General features: G+C 39.6%; 1 protein-coding gene across 1 annotated transcript in view; it reads right to left on the bottom strand.

Annotated features, from left to right (window-relative positions):
• CRABP1 (cellular retinoic acid binding protein 1) overlaps positions 1-21415 on the bottom strand; it is a 30902-nt gene extending 9487 nt beyond the window's left edge. The window contains exons 1-3 of the mRNA XM_063449424.1: positions 21230-21415; positions 17419-17597; positions 1428-1541 (exon numbers count right to left, since the gene is read on the bottom strand). Coding sequence (XP_063305494.1) covers positions 1428-1541; positions 17419-17597; positions 21230-21299 — 363 coding nt within the window. The 5' untranslated portion in view covers positions 21300-21415. The remainder of the gene's footprint in view (positions 1-1427; positions 1542-17418; positions 17598-21229) is intronic.
• Between the last annotated feature and the right edge of the window lie 2623 nt (positions 21416-24038).

Raw genomic sequence — 24038 nt, 5'->3', positions numbered from 1 at the left:
ATATGCAATGTCAATCTACAGTTGCCAGGGCCAGTAAGGTTTTGTCATGTATAAATCGGGGCATACATTCTCAGGATGAAAATATTATTTTTCCTCTTTATAAATTGCGGGTAAGATCACACCTTGAATATACTGTGCAATTTTGGGCACCTGTTCTAAAGAAGGATATCATGGCACTGGAAAAAGTGCAGAGACGAGCTACAACATTGATAAAAGGAATGGAGCATTTTAGTTAAGAAGAAAGGTTAAAAAATGTAAATCTCTTTAGTTTGCAAAAACAGTGCCTGAGAGGGTATATGATAACATTATACAAATATATTTGGGGCCAGTACAAATAAATATCTGGAAATCTATTCAGAAACAGGGCTATATATATATATATATAACAAAAGGTCACACATTTAGGCTGGAAGAAAGGAGATTTCATCTAAGGCAAACAAAAGGTTAGTAAGAACTATAAGGATGTGGAATTCTCTGCCTGAAGAGGTGGTTTTATCAGAGTCCATACAGATATTTAAACAGCAATTGGATAAATATTTCCAAAGATATAACATACAGGGATATAATTTCCAATTAGTGGGGTAAAAGCTGCTTGATCCAAGGAGATATCTAACTTTTTTCTAGTTTGTTGCAAAATTGGAACCTTCAGTTTGTTTTTTTTTGCTTTCTTTTGGATCAACAGCAAAAACACATGTGAGGAAGGCTGAACTTGATGGACGCAAGTCTCTTTTCAACCAGTTCCACCAAGCAGGGGCCATGCTTCGGAGGGCCTTGATTTTGATCATTTGATCAAACTGCTTGAAAATTGTATGACCCAGAACCAGGGGACAGTGCTTGCAATCTTATAACACCATAACCACTACATCAGCATGTCGTTCTAATGGTGGCTGGACAGCACCTTTGAGTGTCTAACTATTGTTATATGCCCACATTAAAGCAGTTAGCTGCAGAGAGACAGCGAGATGGGTGAATCCAATAATCATGCTGCTCCTTCCCTGAGCAAAATTAAAACAGGTATATCTGCTGTCAGTTCTTGAATCTTCGACTAAGACCTACAGTCAAACAAAACACATAAAAATCACCCAAAATTAACATACATTGATTTCTGCTGCTTATGGCGACAAATCAATCTATCAGCGCCCTTCTACTGTTTCACATGACTAAAAAGTATAATTATTGTGCCCTGAAGAAAATATGAAAAAGCATTTAAAAACATTTATCTGATATTTTGTTTGGGCAGAGTTAAAAAGTCATAGGGAGGATATTCGTATCACAGTTCTTATTACTGTATGAGAAGTGTTTTATTCAGCAGAATGCGATCACATTGTCTTACAAAGCACACAATGATATATTGAACACAGTTATAGGGAAACAATTGTCATGATACCTCAAATGGGTTCATAGAAATAATCTGTGGAATTACTCACCAGGATCAGCTCATCTCCCTGCAGTTCTCGGGTCCAGTATGTTCTGGGGCCGGTTCCTTCCACAAGAGATTGCTTACAGTAGATTTTATTTTCCTTCTCCCAAACAGGCAAACTCTGTGGATGATAAAGTGAATGAGCGTGCATTCTAATAGTGGGTGTTTTAAGAAAAAAGAAAATATATAACTAAAGATGACATCACACGAAGGCAGAACACAAATATTACAGCAATAAAGGATGCTGTTTTAAAACCTTGTCATAGCTGGTGAGCAGATGTCAAGAATGTATGTACAATAATTATTAATGTAATTAATGAGCAAAGTTAAAGGGACACTCTGGGTACTAACAATATATATATATATATATATATATGGTCTGCACAGCTGCAGACCATGTGATGGAAAGCTTGCAAGCTCCCAGAGTGTTTCCGCGGGTTACCATGGCAACGCTCTAATCAGAGCTCGCGATAACCCGGCAGAGCTGCAGACCTGTAGAGCCAGCCACTGGGCCACCAGGGAATGGGGAGCACTGAAGAAAAAGGTATGTGAATGTGGGGAGGCTGATCACAGCCTTCCCACAGCCTGCCCCCACCTCACAGCCTGACACCCCCCTCACCACTGTCAGCCCACTGTCACCCTGATACCCTGCCTCCCCACTATCACCCTCTCACCCTGCCCCTCCCCGCTGTCACCCTGTCACTGTCAGCCTGACACCCTGCCCCCCTCCACTGTAACCCTCAAACCCTGCCCTCCATTGTCACCCTCACACCCTGCCCCCCCACTGTCACCCTGTCACTGCCACCCTCATACCCTGCCCCCCCCCGTCACACTGTCAACCTCACAGTGCCCCACCCGTTACCCTCACACTCTGCCGCCCACCACTGTCACCCTCACACTCTGCCCCATACTGTCACAGCCTTCCCTTAGCCTGCCCCCACCTCACAGCTTGTCACCCCCCTCACCACTGTCACTCTGTCACTGTCACCCTCATACCATGCCCCTCCACTGTCACCCTGTCACTGTCACCCTCACACCCTGCCCCCCACTGTCACCCTGCTCCCCCTCACTGTCACCCTCACACCCTGCCCCCACACTGTCACCCTCACACCCTGCCCCCACACTGTCACCCTGACATCCTGCCCCCATACTGTAACCCTCACATTCTGCCCCAAACTGTCACCCTCACATCCTGCCCCCATGCTGTCATCCTCACACCCTGCCCCCCACCACCGTCATCCTCACATCCTGCTACCCACCACGGTCACCCTCACATCCTGCCCCAACACTGTCTCCCCAACACCCTGCCCCTCACCACTGCCATTGTCACTCTCACACACTGCCTCCCACCACTGTCACTCTGACACCCAGACCCCCACACTGTCACCCTTACATCCTGCCCCCTACACTATCACCCCCACACTGTCACTCTCACACCCTGACTCCCACACTGTCACCACCACACCCTGCCCCCACAGCCTTTATACACACTGCCCCCACACTGTCCGCTTCCTACACACTGCCCCCTATACTGTCACCTTCCTACACACTGTTCCCCCTATACTGTCACCTTCCTACACACTGTTCCCCCTATACTGTCACCTTCCTACACACTGTCTCGCCATTCCAGCCCACAGGTAATTTAAACTGCTCACCCCCACCAGTATGTATTCAATTTTACACACACACTACATGCATTACATAGACACTGTATCCACTAGACACACTGCATCCACCAAACACACCCTACATCCACTACACGCACTGCCTCCAGTATACACACACAGACAATATATTCAATGCACACACTGCATACAATACACACTACTTCCATGACACAATAACAGACGCAGCATCGATGACACAAAGATGCAGCATCCACTACACACAGACACAGCATCCACGACACACGGACGCAGCATCCACGACACACAGACACTGCATCCACTGAACACACACACACTGCATTCACTACACACTGAATATGATATACACACTGCATCCACTACACAAACAGACAATGCATTCACTACACACACTGCATAACATAATGGACGTTGGCGTGCTTTTGGTGCAATGCGGAGGGGTTGGGGGGGGGGGGGGAGGGGCAGCATTTCATCCTTGGACCCAGGCAGCACTCTGAAAAGGCAGTATTTGCATGAAAATACCTGCATATAATGATTATACTCACCAGAACCACTACATTGAGCTGTAGTTGTTCTGGTGACTATAGGGTCCCTTTAATGCTGTGGCTGATCAGTGTACTACTGTGAGTATTATTGCTACGGAGTTCTCAAGACACAAATCATATGGAACTGCTAGGAAAGATGAACATTAGGATAGAAAAGATGGACAAAGGGACTGTCCTTCCTAAATATGGACACTAGAGAGGCATGCTCCAATTTATTTTGACACTAAAAATATTCCATCACATTTCCACATCACAGTATTGGTCACTGCTTACACTGTAGCATTTTTTCACTTCCCTTTACCAAACTATTGTTTAATTGTGTTATATTCCCATATCAAAATATTTACCGTACTTTTCTACACTAATTATTCCACACATTGTTCCATTATATCGCACCGAAGTTTTCCATTTTATCTGAACTCAAATGTTTTTCCTCACCTTGTTACACCATTGCATTCCACTACCACATCCTGCTGTTTCACATAAACTGCATATAAAATATATTTAAATATTTTATAATAACCAGGCAGCTCATTTCAGTATCATGTCCATATTTATCTGAACGCCCACATAACTACTAACTCAAATGAAGAATTAGTAGTACCTAAGCCTTTCAAGACAGACAATGAGTAACTACTGTCTTTATATCATAGGATTTGCCCAACAAAGTGTCCTGCGGTGGTTAAAAAATGTCTACAATTTCTAATAAATTTACTGCAAATATGTATTCAATGTGTCAATGCCTATATTTATTGAATACTCTATAAATTACCATAGTACCCTTTGGATGGGGATTGGCAGCAATATTTTCCGTGAGCAGGGTACCCCAGGATGATGAAAAAATTATGAAAAAAAGAAAGAACTAACTGTGTAGAATTAAATAGAAAGTGTTGTAAAATGAGTCTATGCATTAACAAGCATAGGACGATCCACTGCCACGTTTCACCCCATTAAGCAATTACATTAACCATTTTATTGGATCAAATAAAAAGGCACGTACTAACTATAAAATATAAAAGGTAATAACACTGGAACCAAATGTTTAATTTCCAGAATATTACTGCAGTAGTTACCGTGCATTTAGGTTTAAAAGGTCCCCACTAGCCTCCTTCCTTTGAGATTTGTTGCGTTGATAAATTATGTTATCCCCCCCTTCCTCTGCCACCCCCCCCTCTCCTCCACCCCCCAATCTTCCAGCCCGGAGGCTCTTATGCTTTCCCAATCTAAGTACTCCTGGGTCCAGATCTGAGAGCCGACGGGAGGAGGCCCTATAAATTAGGGGGTCATGCAGCGTGATGTCAGGATTAATAAATGGTCACAAAGAGCTGCGTGTGTAATGTCTGGGCGAAATCCTAAAATCACTTAGTGTTCAGAATGACAGCCAAATGAATATCCACTACACAGTAACCCAAATGTGCATGATCTATTATACTAATGTACTTGCCATGACAGTTTTATTTTTTTCTCATGAATGCATTCACATTGCTACCAATGTGTGTTACATTAACGCACTGGTGTATGTAATATTAATTCACTTGCACAGATACTGATGTGTGTGTTACATTAAATCAATCACATGGCTATCAATTTTCGTTACGTTAATGCAGCCACGCAGCAATCAATTCGTGCTACGTTAATGCACAAATATAGATGGGCCGTGGAGAAAGCTCTGAATGTGCCTTCATATTGCAACATTCTGGAACAATAGCCACGTTTACACCGTATTTGCAATTCTCCATTTGATAAAGATCGTTTGAATGCACATTCGGAGATTCGACTTGAAATAGTACATTTAGTTTGGAGCAAAAGGCTAAATAAGCTAAAAGCAAGTAGATAATTAAATAAACCCGGTGAGATCTTCTTGTCCTCCTAATAACTGGGAGGCATCCTCGAAAGGTCGGACAGTCTCTTCGAGGGAAATTGTCCCATTTTGTGCGTGCTTCAAAATTATGTGCTTAAATGAGTGAAAAATTGGTGCATGTATACATGACACGAACGAAAGTCATGGCCGCATGCAAGAACAGGGCATGCAAACTGAACTGCCGAAAAGAATGAAAATAACATTACCAATTCTCCTAGTTAGCCACACTATCTGCCGCCTTATCTACCATCAGACTTGCACATTTGTTTTTGGCTGATCTGCAGTTTGTCCGAATTTAATCCATTGAGTAGGTTCTCTAAAATACTGTAAACCCAAAGCACTGTTTGGATGTATAACAGAGCAAAACGACTCACGCAATGGACGAGCATGTTCATTTAATTTGTGAGTTGGAATTCCGTCCGTGGGGCCAAAAAAAAGAGTTGATTGATGGTTATGGGACAGCCGTAAAATATTGATTTTATTCACAGACCAAGTGAAAATTGATCAATAGAAGTGATAAAAAAAGAGGAGCAGTAATAACATATGTATTTATATGATTATATATTTAATAAAGTTCTTACTGTGTCTCTTTTTTTATTCCTCTATTAGTTACTTTTTCTCTCTTGATCTGTGAAACAAATAGTGAGAACATTTTCACACGTTTTTCATTTAGTGGAATCATTTTCCATTTCTGCATGCACTACATGAAAGAAAATATATATTTTTTTTAACTCATTTTTGCACCACATACAAGTCTATCGATCAACACTTAAAACCCTAACTACTTGCTACCTCGCTGCCTCTCCATACTTAGATCATCACCCTCCTAAACATCCTGTGTGCCATCTGATAGCCTACCTCCGGATGTGATACAATTTTTGCCAACTTCAGTAGCACTGTCCTAGCCAGCATGTGTAGCAATCCATGGCATTTACCATGCATCTTGTCCACACTCAAAGTATCCAAAGCAGTCTGTCACCAAAGTGGCTAATCCAGACTTTACACTCAGGAACTACTATTTCTGCAGTCTCTATGCCATTTATGGGGCAGCTGACTGCAAATCACCATATGTTGCCTCTGGTAGCTCAAGAAACTCGTATAACCCATTTATGTATTCAAGAATGTGTCAATCTGATTCGGATTACTGTTTAATCTGATTACCACTGGCAACATTTTAGATTAGTAAGAATGATGCAGCAGGTCGGACCTTGACGATATTACGTGTTTCTGACTGGTTTAGTGTAGCGTGTGTCCTTGGAATTACTCTGTTATACTTCCTGGTGTTTGGTTTTGAACTATCTGGATTTCTTGATGCTCTGATCTCTGGTATCCCTTACCCAACTTGTTCTACCGCTTTGTTACATTCTTCTACAGGTACTTCTACGTGACAAGTTGTTTGTTTTTTATGTAGGGATGGGGTTTTCTTTATAAAGTGTATATAATGGGTAAAAAGGTATAAGTCAAGTTTAATCCTGCACACAGACTGCACACAAAAGCACAGAAAATGTAACCCTGAGAATGTTGTGTACTAAAAATAGACTACAGATCAAGGGCGTACCTAGAGCTTTTGGCACTCGGGGCAGATCCTGTGTTTGGCACCCCGCACCCTGTACCACTGCACTTTAAAATGCGAAAAACACCCACAATATTTTCATGTTTCATGTTTTAATTTTTGTGTACATTTAAAAAAAAAAAAAAAAACCTGTCCTGCATCCTTTCACAAAACCCCTCTACTGCCCGCCGCCGTTCTGCCCCAATTCTAAAAACCCCCTGCACCCCTTCCACAAATCCCCTGCTCAGCCCCCGTTATACAAAATCCCTGTCCCCCATCTACAAACCCCTGCACCCCCCTTCCATAAAACTCCTGCGCTCCCTTCCCCCCCAAAAACTGCCTCTCCCTCTAAAGTCCCTGCTCAGCCCCTTACCATAGAATTCTTTTTTTTTTTTTTTTTTTACACACGACACCATTACAGGCAGACAGTCACACAAACAGTTACAGACAGTCACACACACAATTACAGGCAGACAGTCACATGCACACAGTCACACACACACACACAGTCACAGGCAGTCACACACACACACAGTTACAGGCAGACAGTCACACAGACACACAGTCACGCACACACACAGTCACAGGCAGACAGTCACACACACAGTCACAGGTGGACCGTCACAGACACAGTCACAGGCAGACAGTCACACACACACATTTACAGGCAGGCATTCACACAAACACAGTCACAGGCAGACAGTCACACACAGTTACAGGCAGACAGTCACACACACACACATACAGATTCACAGGCAGTCACACAGACACAGTTTTAGGCAGGCAGTCTCACACACACACACAGTCACACACAATGAAGTTCTGCGGCGGCCTGCCCCTGCATGTGTGAGCTGTGCGGCTGCCATAGCAACCAACCCTGCTGCACAGCTCACACATCCTAAGGCCATCCTGGTCATGGCAACCCCCTAGTGAGTGGCAGCCGGGGCGGAGCGCCCACCCGCCACCCCCTCCCCTTAGTACGCCATTGCTAGAGATGCAATAAGGATGAGAAAACTGTTGATGGTATGGAATTAAATAAATATACATTCAGTGGTAGTTCTGGATATATGTACTTTTACATTCAAAGGGGAGCTATCACTTCCCCAGATATTTTATATTATGTTTTACTTATCTCCTATATTTAATAAATTATTTGTATGTCTGTAAAATAAAAGTAAAGATAGAAATACACACTGCAGTATTTACCTCTATCCTGACTCAATCATGACCAGGGACGGATTAACATAGGGTTTGATGGAGCTACAGCTCCAGGCCCACTTTTTTTTTTTTTTTTTTTTAAGTTGTTGTTTTTTGATTTTTTTTACACACTACTCTTCACATGCTCTTGCTTAAGTATGGAAACCTAAGAGGGATGTATGGGAACAAAACCCGTGTGGACTGGCTGACAATGAAATTAGTTAAGGTAATGCTGACTTTGGTCTCTCTAACACTGTGGCATGTCCCCTTTCTTCTACACTCACTACATTCACCTTTTCTCTGTCCCAGACTATATACCAGGAGTTTCTGTCAGCTAGTAAGAAGGTAAGGACACAAGTGGACATGTGACTGCTAAGGAACAGTCCTTAGAAAGCATGGTGCTAGCACATCATTAGACGCATTTATGCCAAGCTCATGGTGCTGCCTGCATAGTATGCCCTTAGTAGAACATGCATTCATGCCATACTGGCCTTCCCTTTCTGTCATTTTCTGCTATTGTCTTTTTGTAGAATATATAATTTATTAATCTTTACATACAGTGTTCTATTGTGTGCCATTTCATTACACAGCTTTAATCATGACATAGAAAGGAAGGCAGAATATTTGCTTGGAATTCTTAGTTAATGGTGCATATTGATGGAGGGGATGAAAAAAACTGTCAGAATATAAAATAATATACAAAGAAAAAAGACAAGACTTGTTGAACTACTTTTAGAACACTGATAAATTGAAACTGATTGTGAACTCCTCCCCTCTCAGATACACTTTTCAGATCACTTTGATAGATCTCACCCAAATGTTACATTTATTGCTTCGCTACTTGAGCTTTAAATGTGTTTACTAGTTGTCCCAGGACAGAACGTATTGCGATGTCAGTTGCTAACTATTTATAATATATGTTTAGAGGAAAACAGAGCATTTCATGAACAAGGGTAACACAAGTTTTAACACAATAAAATATTAATTTGGAAATGTTTTATAAAATGGTAGAATTTCTAAAAAGTTGGTACTCCCGGAACCGAGCCCTTTTAAGCTCATCATGCCTATTAAAGAAATACTATAAGCACACAGACCACTTCATCTCAATGAAGTGATCTTGGTGCCATGTCTCCTCTGTTTAAGCCTTGCAACTGTAAAACATTGCTGTTCTGCTGGAACGGCAATGCTTTCTTTGCAGGGTTAACCTGTCTCTTGTTGCAGTCATACTGACAGCCACTAGAGGCAGTTCCGCCAAAATAGTTGAGTAAAACTCCACTATTTCAATCAGGTGATCTCATAGAGACCATCAGATTGGTGCAGTGCATCTTTTTGCCACAGGTACACACTAGCCTTTGTAAGGGAACGCACTGGATTAGCTGAGATCATCAATCAATAATCTAAGCCAAAGAGGTGGAACTGCAATCTTGAGCCATCGCTAAGAGGGAGTGTCAGGATCCTATCTGACAAGCAAGACTTTTTTTTCCGTTGATATTGGTTCTTTAAAAAAACAAGTTCCTGCACGCATTATGTTTTACCACTAGTGGCCTCCCTTGCCTCTAGTTCTGGAAACCCACATTATCATCCTCACCTGCCTGGACTAATTGTGTTCCTACAAAAGGTAACAGCCAACTCACCTCATGGCCTTTGCATTGAAGTGGTTTATCTGCCTGAATCACTTCATATCCTGGTTCCTGTGAACTTAGCTTATCTGCTTCAGAAGTACGTACTTCCAACCCTGCTTAATACCAGCTGAACTACTTGCTTCCAAACCTGCTCGATACCAGCCTGAACTACTTTGCATTCCTGTTTGACTGCTAACCTGCAAAATACCAACCTGAACTTTACAACTATCCAGCTTTATCCAACCATCCTGATTTTTACCTACTCAGATCCAACAACCTCCCTGCTCTATACCTGCCTCATAACACTACTCTGGACTCTGCCTCAAAATGACTACATGGAGTTATTTTCCTGTTTAGGCAAATCTTATTCTTAAAGGGGGCTTATAAACTTAAAGGACCACTATAGACACCCAGACCACTTCAGCTCAATGAAGTGGTCTGGGTGCCAGGTCCAGCTAGGATTAACCATTTTTGCTGCAAACATAGCAGTTTCAGAGAAACTGCTATGTTTACATTAGGGTTAATCCAGCCTCTAGTGGCTGTCTCACTGACCGCCGCTAGAGGCGCTTCCGCGCTTCTCACTGTGATTTTCACAGTGAGAAGACGCCAACGTCCATAGGAAAGCATTGTAAATGCTATCCTATGAGACTGGCTGAATGCGCGCGGCTCTTGCAGCGCATGCGCATTCAGCCGAGGAGGAGGTGAGTCCCCCGCCCGGCGCTGGAGAAAGAGGTAAGTTTAACCCCTTCCTTCCCCTAGAGCCCGGTGGGAGGGGGGCCTTGAGGGTGGGGGAACCCCTTAGGGCACTATAGTGCCAGGAAAACGAGTGTTTTCCTGGCACTATAGTGGTCCTTTAAGTTCTCCTTTTCCTGCAACCTTATTACTCTGTCTAATTTGTCCTTCTATGTAACCTATACTTTTATCTTTATATTTTTTCTTATTATATACTTCCCTTCCTGATTGTATTCTATTTTGGGCATATTGCCTAACTCACGTTTTCGGTTCAACTTACTTGCCTATAATTTCTCTTGTAGGTTATTCTTAATTCTCCAACCTATAACTTCATTTATAGGTTTACCTGTTATCCTATTTCCACTTTTAGTCTAAATCCACCTTTTTGTCTAAACCCTTTATTTTTATAACCTAGTTATACTTACATGTAAATTCAGTTATTCAGATCTGTTTGCTGTCTCTTTCCTATTATTTCAATGATCAGATAAACTGTTTATTTTATAATGTCCGAATCCAGCAATAAAGATCTTGATGTTAACCCTGGCAATCGTCTCCTACCTGACCTGCACAAGATCATGACAGGGAGACAACTCACCTTTTTAACATTACCAGAAGGGGCACTGTAACCTATATGGTAACAATGGCTCTATGGAGTTTAACCCCTTAAGGACGGCGGGCGTTCTATGCCATCCTTTTTTAGGTGGTCTTAAACGCCGGTGGGCAGCATAGAACAACCCTGCCGTCCTTTGTACTTACCGTTTACCCACCATTCCGCCAACGGCGGTCGCATCCTGGAGTATGCCTGGGAGCTCAGGCAGACCCCCTCTGCCCGATCCAGCCCCCTTGGCCATGTGATCGCGGGGTCCTCGCGATCACATAGCCAAAATAGCCGGCTTATGCAGTGCCTGCATAGGGACTGCCTGAGTTCTCAGACTCTCCCCCTCATGCCTGTAAAAAAGTTTGTTAAAGTTAATAAAAGTTATAAAACAGTGTTTAAATTAAACAAAAAGTACTTAGATTATATATATATATATATATATATATATATATGTGTGTGTATATAATCTAAGTACGTTTATATACACATATATAAAAAACAGTTTAAATTTGTTCTAACTGTAATTTGATCTTAATATACGTATATATTAAATTCAAAATGAATTTAAAATGATGTTATAAATACATATATAGCTATATATAATAAAAATTATATATATATATATATACATACATATACATACAAAATGGACATGGACATGTATATATATGTTGTGATAAAGTGAAGGCAGAGAGGCCTTTTAACCCCAGGGGAAGTATGTGTAGTTTTTGTGTTGCACAACACAAAGCTTTGTTTAGTTATGGGCCCCTGGGGTGGAGTATTTGGAGAGAAGGGTGGGCCAATGCTCCACTCCACAGTTTAGTGGTTTTCATGGGAGACATAGATCCAGGCCAGGGTTTTTTGGACTGTCTCCAACCCACTGCTCAGCTGCTGATAATCAGCTGTAACAGTGGGAATAAACCACTCCCTGCTAGGCAGGTACAGGGGGATTGCTGGCTTCCTCTCAGGAAGCAGGTAGGAGAGAGGGTGTTCTCTCCAGTAAGAGCGTAAAGGAGACTAGGCACTGGGAGTGCTGGCTTGGAGCACTAGGAGTGCGGAAGAAAAGCAGTCAAGGCTGGCTTGGAGCACTGGAGTGCTGAGAGTGGACAAAGACACTAGGTTGGTGAATCCAATAAGTTATGTTATAGTTTAAACCCTGATAGATAGGGACTCTGAAGTGAGTTAGTGCTCAGACGAGCTAGGTTTTTGTTTAAAGGGGAAACCTGTTATATTTATGTTTTCATTTGCTGCTGTCTCCTGTGTGGATTTACAATAAAGTTGCCTGAATTATATAAAAATAAAAGGACTGTGCATGTTTTGCCCTAGAGGACCGTGCTACCTACTGACAAAGATCACAATGTATATATATATATATATATATATATATATATATATATATATATAAAAAGTCCAATATGCTTGCACTCCTGGTTAACTGCAGATAATGCCCAGTGCTCATCCAGCAAAATCCATAAACATCCAATGGAACGGATAGCACTCCAGGCACTTCGTATATTAAAATGTAACTTTTATTTCATAATAAAATTAAAAATAGCATCAACGTTTCGGCTCACATGAGGAGCCTTCTTCAGGATTCAAACATCTATGCTTGTATCCTGAAGAAGGCTCCAGATGTGAGCCGAAACGTTGATGCTATTTTTATTTTATTATGAAATAAAAGTTACATTTTAATATACTAAGCCCCTGGAGTGCTATCCGTTCATTTTGATGTTTATGTATATATATATATATGTGTGTGTGTGTGTGTGTGTGTGTGTGTATATATATATATATTTTAATTCTACACATATATTTATATAATATTTTTACATAATCAAGTCATTTTATTCATTACAATCTAAGGGACCTGCCTGACAACCCAGACAGAAAGTCCAGAGAATTTGCCTTGCATGCTCTATATTTAACCCTGTAACTTTCCAGGACGCCATAAAACCTGTACATGGGGGGGTACTGTTTTACTGCAGACTTCGCTGAACGCAATAAAACCAGTCTGGCAAATTTCAATGTGTATACACTGAAAAATGTAATGTGCTATATTTGACCCTGTAACTTTCCAAAACACCATAAAACCTGTACATAGCGGGTACTATTTTACCCGTGAGGCATCACTGAATACAAATATGTTTACTTTATTGCAGTAAAAGCAAAACAGTATTATTACATTCACAGTTAAAATGCCATGTGGAACTAAAAAAAAAATAACAACATTTCTTAATTTCTCATTTTTTCAAAAATATTTGATTCATATTAAATTATGTTTAATATACAAATATTTGATGTGACATAAAAGCCCTCTTTCTCCTGAACAAAATTATATATGATAAGTGTGGGTGCACATAATATAAAAGAGGTGAATTACGCTTGAACAGACTAATAGCATAACTTCAAGGTTTTGTTTACGTTTTGTTTTGATCACAATTCGTACAATTGGCTCAGTCCTTAAGGGGTTAAATACATATTTGGATGCTTAACGCTACAGTGTTCCTTTAAGCGCTGGCACAGTGACAACAAACTATCCCCAGATGAGAACTGACCTTCCTTGCATTCTATGAATTTAAAATCATGGCATTTAAACATGTATGCCACGATACCAAGATTGGAGTTGTCAGTAGTATCAGCCATTTAAAGGTATTTCAGTCCCTTCTTCAACAAAAGTGAGTAGTTTCTAAGGGTTATACACCAAATTACAAACTTCAGCAAGATAATATCCAAATGTCAAAACTGAGGTCAAAGTTGCCAAATTGTGACTACAGTTGAACTTTTGTTGCCTAAATTTTGCAATTCAGATTTTAATCAACTTCATTTCAGGGTTTAGTGAATAATCCTTTTAAAATATATTACAAAGAGTGGGGTTAGACCCTGTGTAGAAACTGCAAAGAAGATACTGAAAATGCTAGAAAGTCAAGCTAAACCTGAATGCTCTCCCTGTGTATTTTAACATTTTTGCGCAAGCTGCTTGGATTTCCCTGTGTCTGTGTTTTGACCTTTATTGACAGTAAACAGTGAGTTACACGTCACTATGGCCTATGGCCTACAGCAGTGTTTCTAAACCTTCTACAGAGAAGAACCCCTACAGACCTCAAAATAAATTTCCCTACCTCGAAAAAGTTGTTTCTGTTGATTTAAATTCCAAATGAAATGTTTAGACACTGATATGTAACGAGGAGTGTGTGAACTATTAATCGGAAGTTTAAATGTCACACAATAAAAATATAATACCCACACATGATAGTTGCACATGGAGGACACTGAGACACACACACAGCTACACACATAGGACACTGACACACACACAGTAACACATAGAGGACACTGACACACTTACACACAGGTGCACTGACATACACATTTACACACAGAAGACACTAACACACACAGATATGTACACACAGAGGTCTCTAAAACACACAGTTACACTCAGATGACACTGACACACACACATTTACACACAGAGGACACTGACACACTAACATACAAATGACACTGACACACATTTACACACAGAGGACACTGGCACACTAACACACAAATGACACTGACACACATTTACACACGGAGGACACTGGTACACTAACACACAAATGACACTGACACACATTTACACACAGATGACATTGGCACACTAACACACAAATGACACTGACACACATTTACACACAGAGGACACTGGCACACACACCGTTACACACAGAGGACACTTTTATACACACATTTTTACACACATTTTTACACACTGAGGGCACTCACACACTTACACACAGAGGACACACACACCGATAGGACACTGACACACACACACACACACACTTTTACACACTGAGGGCATTCATACACTTACACACAGAGGACACACACACACACACCAATAGGACACTGACACAAAGACATTTACACACATTGGAAACTAGCACACAATTGCACACAGAATATACTCACTCACTGACAGACATACTCTCTGATTTGACACACACTATCACACACACTCACTCACACAAACACATTCACTGACCGACACACACTGACAGACATACACACTCACTGATAGACACATACACAAATGTATTTATTTTTTATTATTTAAGTAGAGCTGGATTGGATCCTCTCCCTCGAATCCAGTGGGGATACTTTATCTGGGGTCTAGTGTGACTGCTGTCATCTTCACGGTCTTCTTCTGCTCCCCTGCGGGCTGTTTAGTGATGATAGGGCTCAAGTGATGTCACAACATAGCTCGTGGCATAACCGCAGGGAGCGTGAGGGAGCAGTGCTGGACGAGGACAACAATTACAGCTCCTTCGCCGACCAGCCGCCTGTCCCCAGACACTGTATTTGGGCAGAGTGGGCACATGACATCTAGGTAAGCAGGTGCCTAGTCTGCCTCAGCGTACAGTCTTAGAGTCCTCTTGGGAGCACTAAGTTGGCTAGCCCTCTTGTGACTTACCCCCTACATTGCTCAGTTGCTGAAAATGTTTTCAAGATTTCCTAATCTGGCACGAATCCTGCTACTTTGTTGTCAACTCACCACAATAATACATAGGAAGTAGTATTCCCCACTCCCTTGCTAAGCACCCTTTCCTGACACATTAAAAAGCAAAAAGTACCTTTCTCATCTGTATGTATTATAAGGGGTATACGTCCATAAACTTAATAAATAAATAAACTGCAATTTATAGAAAATCATACTTACTATGTGATGAGTTGTCCCCAAAGCCCTTGACTACTTCCCACCCATAAAAATAGGTGAATGCAAAAACTAAATGACTTTAAAAATCCATAGGCATTTAATAGACAATAAAAAAAATAATTAAAATAAGATAATTTCTAGGAGAATCTCTTTTTGTGTCGAGTAACCTCCTTGGAAAGTAGGTAAAGGCCTGTCAAACTAAGAAGATCGAGCTGCAAGCCGAATGTCTTATGGGCATCAAATAAGACTAAATATGACTAAATCACAGTTTTTCACTTTATTCCACTTGGATAGATCTGCATCTTGGTTACAGTAATTGTTCTTATCCCATAACTAGGTTTTGGTCATTCCAGGAATAAGCCATTAATGCATATTTATGTCATATAAATAATATATCATAAAGTAGGCCGGTCACTTATCTGGATATGACACCAATCATTAATAACTTGTGTTAACATTCTATTCAGATTATGCTCCTTTTTTAAATGTATATTAAAAACTTAGCAAGTGATATTACAAATCCAGGTCAGTCAAGGCACAGCCAAGGCACAGAATGCAAATGGTGATAAGATCAGAAGATATCGATATCTCCTCTTCCACTAACTATGTTCAATGATACAAAAGGCACGATTTATCATGATGATTTATGGGAAGCCAAGATGGAGGCACTCAAATGTGTGTATGTCTCCATTTATGTTTGTTATTCACTATCTATGATAAGTAAACAGCGTGTTACCTTTTAAGTCCTTCCTTTTTTATTTTTTTGCGACTTTATTACCCTAAAATTTTTATGAAAATAATTTAGCCATGTGATCAGTTGCACAAAACATAAAGCATCTGATTGGTAAATTGCAGTAGTTTATTCTGTAAATCAGGAGTGGAGGAAAATTATTCTCAAACTGAACTATTTTCCCAGTTCTCCTACTTAAAGGGACACTCTTAGTTAATCAGGGACACTCATAGTTACACAGGGGCACTGTGGTGTAAATTTTTTACTTATTTTTTTTAATGCATTACAAAAATAATATATTTTAACCCCTTAAGGACACATGACATGCGTGACATGTCATGATTCCCTTTTATTCCAGAAGTTTGGTCCTTAAGGGGTTAAAAAGGGCAAAAGAAGATAATTAGCGAGTCTGCTGTAAATTGATAACAGCTATCTGGTGATTATTTCACAAAGGAAAGAAAACCCAGGAGAAGATGTGTATGCAGCAATTGGACAAAACTTGGACAAAATGAACACAGGAAATCCTAAAGTCTTGTTCCAGGCTGCCTGATTGACAGCTCTAAGGGACAGACTTATAAATGTAGCAAATTTTGCAAACTTCTATCCACCATCAGCTTTGCAATTATGCAGGTGATTGTTCCTAAATAATTTTTTCTAGATTGGTCTTTTTTCTTTAAATCCATAATATATAGGTTCTTAACTCTACCCTGTCGTCTATTTTTTATGGCCACGAATAGGTTTAATTGACTGGTATGCTCCAGATATATAGAAGTGATGTCTAATGGTGTTTGGGTCAGTTATAATGAAATTTACCCTGCATTTCCTGCCGTCCACAGTTTCTTCATCAAATTCCTCCCCCACTGTGAAATTTATTTCCGTAGTCCTGACCGTGGTAGACGTCTTAATGTAGAACTGGTCTCCATTCTGACGGATTTCAACATGAGGCTTAGAGGCAGCAGCTACAGCCACTTTCCTGAGCATTGCATTAACCCCTATGAAGATAAGAACATGTTAATAAAGTCCCAGAGTCAACTTGGAACACTCACTTTTGTAACCAGAAGGTTAACATGAAATATGCTTATTAACAATAATTGTAAAATTTGAGTACCAAGAAAGTTAGGCTATATGCCATCGCTCACACTATGGAATACAGTGTTCTAGATCTGCATTGACAAATCTCTCCATTCCATATAACTGCTGGGTTAAATTACAATTGCAAATTACGAAGAGATCCTTAACCCATCTTGGGTCTCATGGTTTGGTCATAACTCCATTCATGCCAGCTACATTGGCATGCCAGCGTAATCGAATATTGCAATGTTTATTAATAAAACCAGAAAAATCGTTACAATTCATTATTATGAATACAGTTTAAATTGTATTTCTTATCGTTATTAAAGTAACACATTACTTTAGATCTATTAATCATATTGCTTGATTTAATAATGTTGTATTGAAGGTATTTTATTTAACACTATCATATTATACTACCAATCTATGCTGAATGTTGAGTATAAGGCAATAAAAATGCGTTAAGTACATCACATATAGTGAGGGAGATGGGTTTGTAGATACTAAGCAAAGAAAACGATTAGTGGAAGTTATTGTACATTTTTATGATTGGTGTATATTGCAACAAGATTATACACTTCCAAAATTGAAATGAGGTTTTCTGTAGGCACATTTCTTTACAATGTAATATTTTATTTTTCTACAACGCTGGATGTTTGCATTGGGTGATGTAAAGACGCCTTCATACATTCTCCTTTTTCTAGAACATTTCCATCACAAAGCTGCCATATAGTGAAACAGCTTAGAGCTCTCCTCCAGGGGTGGTAAATCCGGTCTTGGGGGGATATTTAATCTTGGCAGTGTTTCAGAATTTCTCCAATTAACATGTAATCAAACATGTTAATTATGGACCCGTAATCAATTTGGCAGATGTTACCCTAACATTGACGGGGCTACATACTAATGTGTGAATTATCAGATATTTAAAGTGAATATCACATGTAAGACTACAATTTGGGGGGGGTTTTGCCTTCTTTTGGATCAACCGCATAAACAAATGGGTTTTTTGAAGGTTGAACTTGATGGACCTGAGTCTTCTTTTTTTTGACCTAGATTACTATGTAAGACCAAAATAGTTGAATTGGAAAAATTCTTTAAGGCTTCCACTTTCAATTCGGCTTTAACGTTAACATTAAGTACTTTGAATTTACTTTGCATTGTTAACAATTACCACTTTAGTGAATATCCCAAACCGTGTGTCTGTGGCTAACGGTGCATAGGGTTCTACATTCTATTAATCCTGCACATGTCTCAGATGCATCCTTCACTTGCTCTTCAAGGCATCTCTTTGATTCCTGCGTCTTCCAGCTAGTCTCCCATTATAGTTCCTATACTACATGGCAAACTATTGACATCAGTCAATAAATGGAAACTCAGAAATGGTTCCTTAAAGGGATTTTAAAAATAAATAAATAATAAAATGGAGCAATCACCAACAAGCCCCATCTGATGCCTTTAATTTTCCTGTTGATTCTTCAGTTTTTAGAACTTTGTCCCACTTTCCTTTTTAAAACTTTTTTTATAAATCTGCTCCATAAATTATAACGTGCGATAACAGCCAACTGTCCCACCAGGCAATTTCTTGCAAAAACATATTTTTTTGTACAAGTGACATTAACCCTTAATTTCCCTGTCTCATATTTCTTGTATAAATCTGTGTAGTAAATTTGTATGTTTCTGTTAAGTAATTTAGGGGTTTTAGTATCTCTTTGTGTGTCTAGATTTTCTGACTTTCTTCAGTGTATTTATGATACTGTAGGTGAGACCTATATAACTTTACAGAATATGATAGCCAAGTGCTTAAAAAAAAAATCTAGTTTAGATAAAATGTGTCACCGTTTACAATTATATACTACTAATGCCTCATCCTATAAAAAAAACAAAGTATCTTTGTGGTGTTTCCTCATTGATTTTCTTTATAAGTACTTTAAAAGTTTAGTTTCTTTATAAGTGCTTCAATATGATAACAAGCAGGGCAAGTCCTTCTTATCTTGACATCAGTAAAATTGTAGTCAAACAAAATTTAGTTTTTGTATGTTTTGTGTCCCAAATATTAATATCTCCCACAAATAAAACTGCCATTTATCCATAGTTTTATTAAACGGGCATTCTCGTTTAAGTAAGCATCATAACCACTAGTGTAGTGGATAGTCGATGGGCATTGTCTCCCATGATTGCGTCAAATGATTTTGAGTTGTTTGATAGAAAATGTGTCTCTTCCAGTGCCTATAGCCCAGCCTCACTTATGCAGCTGAGCTGCTGTGGAAGTGTCCAATTTTATGCAACTTCGATAGGCTGAGAGCACATTAAGCAGTTTAGCAGAGAGCCTTGCATTTTGCTAAACCACGTGAAAACTGTTTGATGAAAAAACCTGGAGGGTAATGGCTACAGACTCTTTATTCTGTAATTACTACAATGAGCTGTAGTTTTTATGGTGCTTATGTTGGCACTTTTAATCTCACGGAGAAAATGAACTACTTCAACAATCTGAGCATAGGTTTTTACTACTCCTTTCCCTTAAAAGGCAATATGCCTATTAGCAAAGCCAGGTTTTGTATATTAAGGTCAAATAATAGCCAAGAGGTGGCAAATTCATTCAGTAAAATCATTCACTGAGTTACCCACTACCAAGGCTGGGCATTGTCATTGTCATCATCAATGGACAAAACTAGGCGTTGCCATTAGCTGCACTTACTTATGGAAAGCGTAGACTTCGCAAGTTACGCAGTGTTCTTCTAAGAATTCCTTGTGTCTTTCCAAGCAATGCTATTAATGTGATTAATGACGCTCATTCAGTGCTGCAGGTTAGAGTAGGGCCCAGTCATTTCATTACCATGTAACAACTAATTGGATTACCCATTCATCATCATAAAATTATTATAAGATAATGTTGGTTAAAACAGAGCTCCGGCTATATTTGGTTTCAAGGAATTTAAATATTGGTTGAAGCTAAGACCATCCCACTTTATCTATCTATCTGTCTGTCTATCTATCTGTCTGTCTATCTATCTATCTATCTATCTACACACATATGTAATATTGTAACTGACTTGCTTAAATGAAGCAGTTACACATTTTACATACTGTATTGTATTTGTATTTGGACACATACACATATATTGATAGATAGATAGATATTGTAAAGATAGATAAATAGATAGATATTGTAAAGATAGATAGATAGATAGATAGATATTGCAAAGATAGATAGATAGATATTGTAAAGATAGATAGATAGATAGATATTGCAAAGATAGATAGAATTATATTAATAACTTGGCGCTATATGAATACCACTATTAATAATAATAGATAGATATAATTATATTAATAAGTTGGTGCTATATAAATAAAACTATTAATATTAATAGATAGGCAGATAGATATAGATAGATAGCATTATATTAATAAATTGGCCCAATATAAATACTAATAATAATAATGATAGATAGATAGATAGATAGAATTATATTAACACGCCCACACTATAATATTGCACTGCCTGCTGTAATTGACACAATTCTTGGTAACTAAATTTACTAGCCCGACTTACCGAGAGCTTTCAGAAGTTCATCAAAATTCTCACTGCTTTTCATTTTCCAAATTCCTGCGAAATCTGGCATGATGTGTCTGCTATTCCACGAATGATGGTAACGAGAAACAGAAGAGAATGAGAGAGAGAGAGAGGCAGGTTCAACCTGAGCGGACGGTCTGATTCCAGCCAGACGTCTAAACGAACCCTGTCTTATTCTCTCATGTGTGCGATCTTGATAGAAGAGAGGGTTGTGCCCCTCCTTCTGCCCCCTTCAGTGCCCCCTCCTTAAATATCAGATTTTTTTTCTATACAGAATATGTGCACCACAGTGGGATTAATTCAGTGTTCCATCCGGCTTCCAGATGTCTTCTAAGCAACATCAGTTTCTCAAGTTTAATGGTCATGGGGGCTCCAAGTCCAAGTAAAAATGTATCATGTAATACTAATTTTAACCCCTTTATTACCAAGTTATTTGGAAAACAAATGACAATTATTTTTGGTATTTCAGAAAGTAATGTATAATTGTTTTGTGTTTCTGTGTGCATAAACATCATACTATTTATTGGCAAAATGAAAATATCTTTATTGATCCTTGCTTCACAGACTGATGCAGTTAAAGATCAGAATGCACTATTATTGTCTTTTATTTCCAAACTATTAAAATGGTGAGAAAAATGCGTAAAAGGAGTCGGTTTATGGCTGCATACACATTATTGGGGGTGAAGAGGTTAAAATGACAAGAGAGCCTAATCGTGAATGAGGAAGCTGCAACCCTCCAGTTTTTTTCAGTGCATCTCACATCATCCTTAGTCAGACACATTTAGCTGATACTGATAGGACTTGTAGTCAATCAGCAGCTTGGGGTTCGCAGCGTAGCCAATCCTAGCATAAACATTGGCGATTAACATGTTGTCTGCGTAGGAACATTACCTAATCCATTTGGATTTATGAAGCGTCCTTTCATGTTTCCTGGTGAATTTATGCCACCTCTATTAAACACACAGACAAACTAAGAAATTGTACTAACTCATCGCGATACCCGGCGCAGTCTGGTTTATTACTGGTCCCTCAGGCAGTCAAAGGTTTAATGCATGTCACCTCCACAGTTTGAGGTTGATAGACTGTCCCAGCTGCTATACGGATGAAGGACGCTGGGGACCCAGATGCAGACATTAAGGTGTCATAAATCTAGGTCCCCTCTGGCTTCCGTGACATACAATGATACTAATCTGCATAAAATGTCCCACGTTTCCCCCACCCTTTTTGCCATGCCTTGTCCATTCAGGGAATGATGAAGACTATAGCCAATGGACAAGTGGTCTGATGACGTGATGTGTATAATGGCAGAGAGAGTCAGTTCCAGTTGAAATAAACTATACTAAAAATGGTACCTTTTATGTGCATTAATTAACCCTACGTACGTGCTCTCTTTTGTCCCTGCTCTTTTCCCAGGTCTACGCTCAGCAGGATGGTGTTCCGTGAGACCCATTCAGCAGATGTGACGTGATTTATTGAATGCCTCTAAAGGCCGAGAGAGTAACTAATGGCCTATTGTCGCTAATGAGTATTTGTGATTCAGCTGTCATGTATACAGTTTGTGATACAGAACACCTTTATGAGTCCATAATTCCATCTAACGCAGCATCATCTGGCATGCCAAGTTTATGGTAGAGGGAGTTTATGACATTTATTAACATGCTTAGGTGGTGCAAACTTAATCTCCCAGCAGCTGTTGGATTGTGAAACCTGTTATAGTTAACGTAAGGCTGGATACAGGTCCAGCTACTGGTCTACGTTTGCTATAAACCCATGCCAACCACTTTTTAGCAGAAACTTGACATATCTCTCCTTTACTGCGCAAGAAAGGATTCAATATTATACGAACCAACCACAAAAACAGTGCAGGTTTTTGATTCATTTTTTTTCCTACTTTATTCTTCTTCTTTGGCAACTTGGCAACATTCCAATGGACGTGTCTCTTAATTGTGCTTTATTAAATAGGAATATGAGAACTAGGGGACAGCACAACCTGGGCATCCTCTGGTTTTTTGTTTTGTCAATCTGTGTTTTTATCGTGGCAGAAAGGATATTTATGAAAATTATAATACAGCAAAAATGAACCACATCTTAAGTCTTATCGTATGACTTCAAAATAGTATCAGCAGGTACACAGACCACATTAACATAAACTCAGCAGATAGCAAATATCTATACAAATTAAAACTCAGATTAACATATACATAACTCCTATTTCTTGACTGAGATAATCTTTTTGAGATTAAAAAGAAAAGATAAAAAGTGAACACAATTCAAACAGATATGCTATACTGCAAGTGGAGATAGACAGCCCTTCAACAGATATTCCCAATCTCCTTGCGGCCTGCTGCTTAGTAAAGCTGGTTGTGGCATTGCCCAGAAATTCCACGAGGTCTCCCGATAGCAGCCGCAATCTTGGGAGACTGTGTAAAAGACATCCTCTGGGTCCTGGTCCATTTCTTGACTCGGAACACACATGGGTTCAGTCCCAGAATTTTCAATGGCAAAATGATGTGCAATAGCAAAGTATGCTTGCATCTCAGAATAAGGGAGACATGCCAGTTGAATATTTAAACTTGCACCTGTCCCCACACTAGAAGCGCTCATACTCATTTAGGTAGGTTGCCTCCCCATCGGCAGCTGCTCCCTGCTTTCTTACTGTTTTTTGGGACAGGAATTGTAGGAAGGTGTGGACCAGTCTGGACAATGAAGTTGCTGTGGGTATCACCTTCAAGTCTCCGATTTCTGCTTCTGCCATCTTGGGAGCCCTGTGGGTCCATCAGATCGGTAA

The sequence above is a fragment of the Pelobates fuscus genome, chromosome 3 (assembly GCF_036172605.1).
Source record: "Pelobates fuscus isolate aPelFus1 chromosome 3, aPelFus1.pri, whole genome shotgun sequence".
NCBI classification, from domain to species: domain Eukaryota; kingdom Metazoa; phylum Chordata; class Amphibia; order Anura; family Pelobatidae; genus Pelobates; species Pelobates fuscus.
The sequence above is the reverse complement of the archived record's forward strand: the minus strand, read 5'-3'. Positions and strand labels throughout refer to the sequence as shown.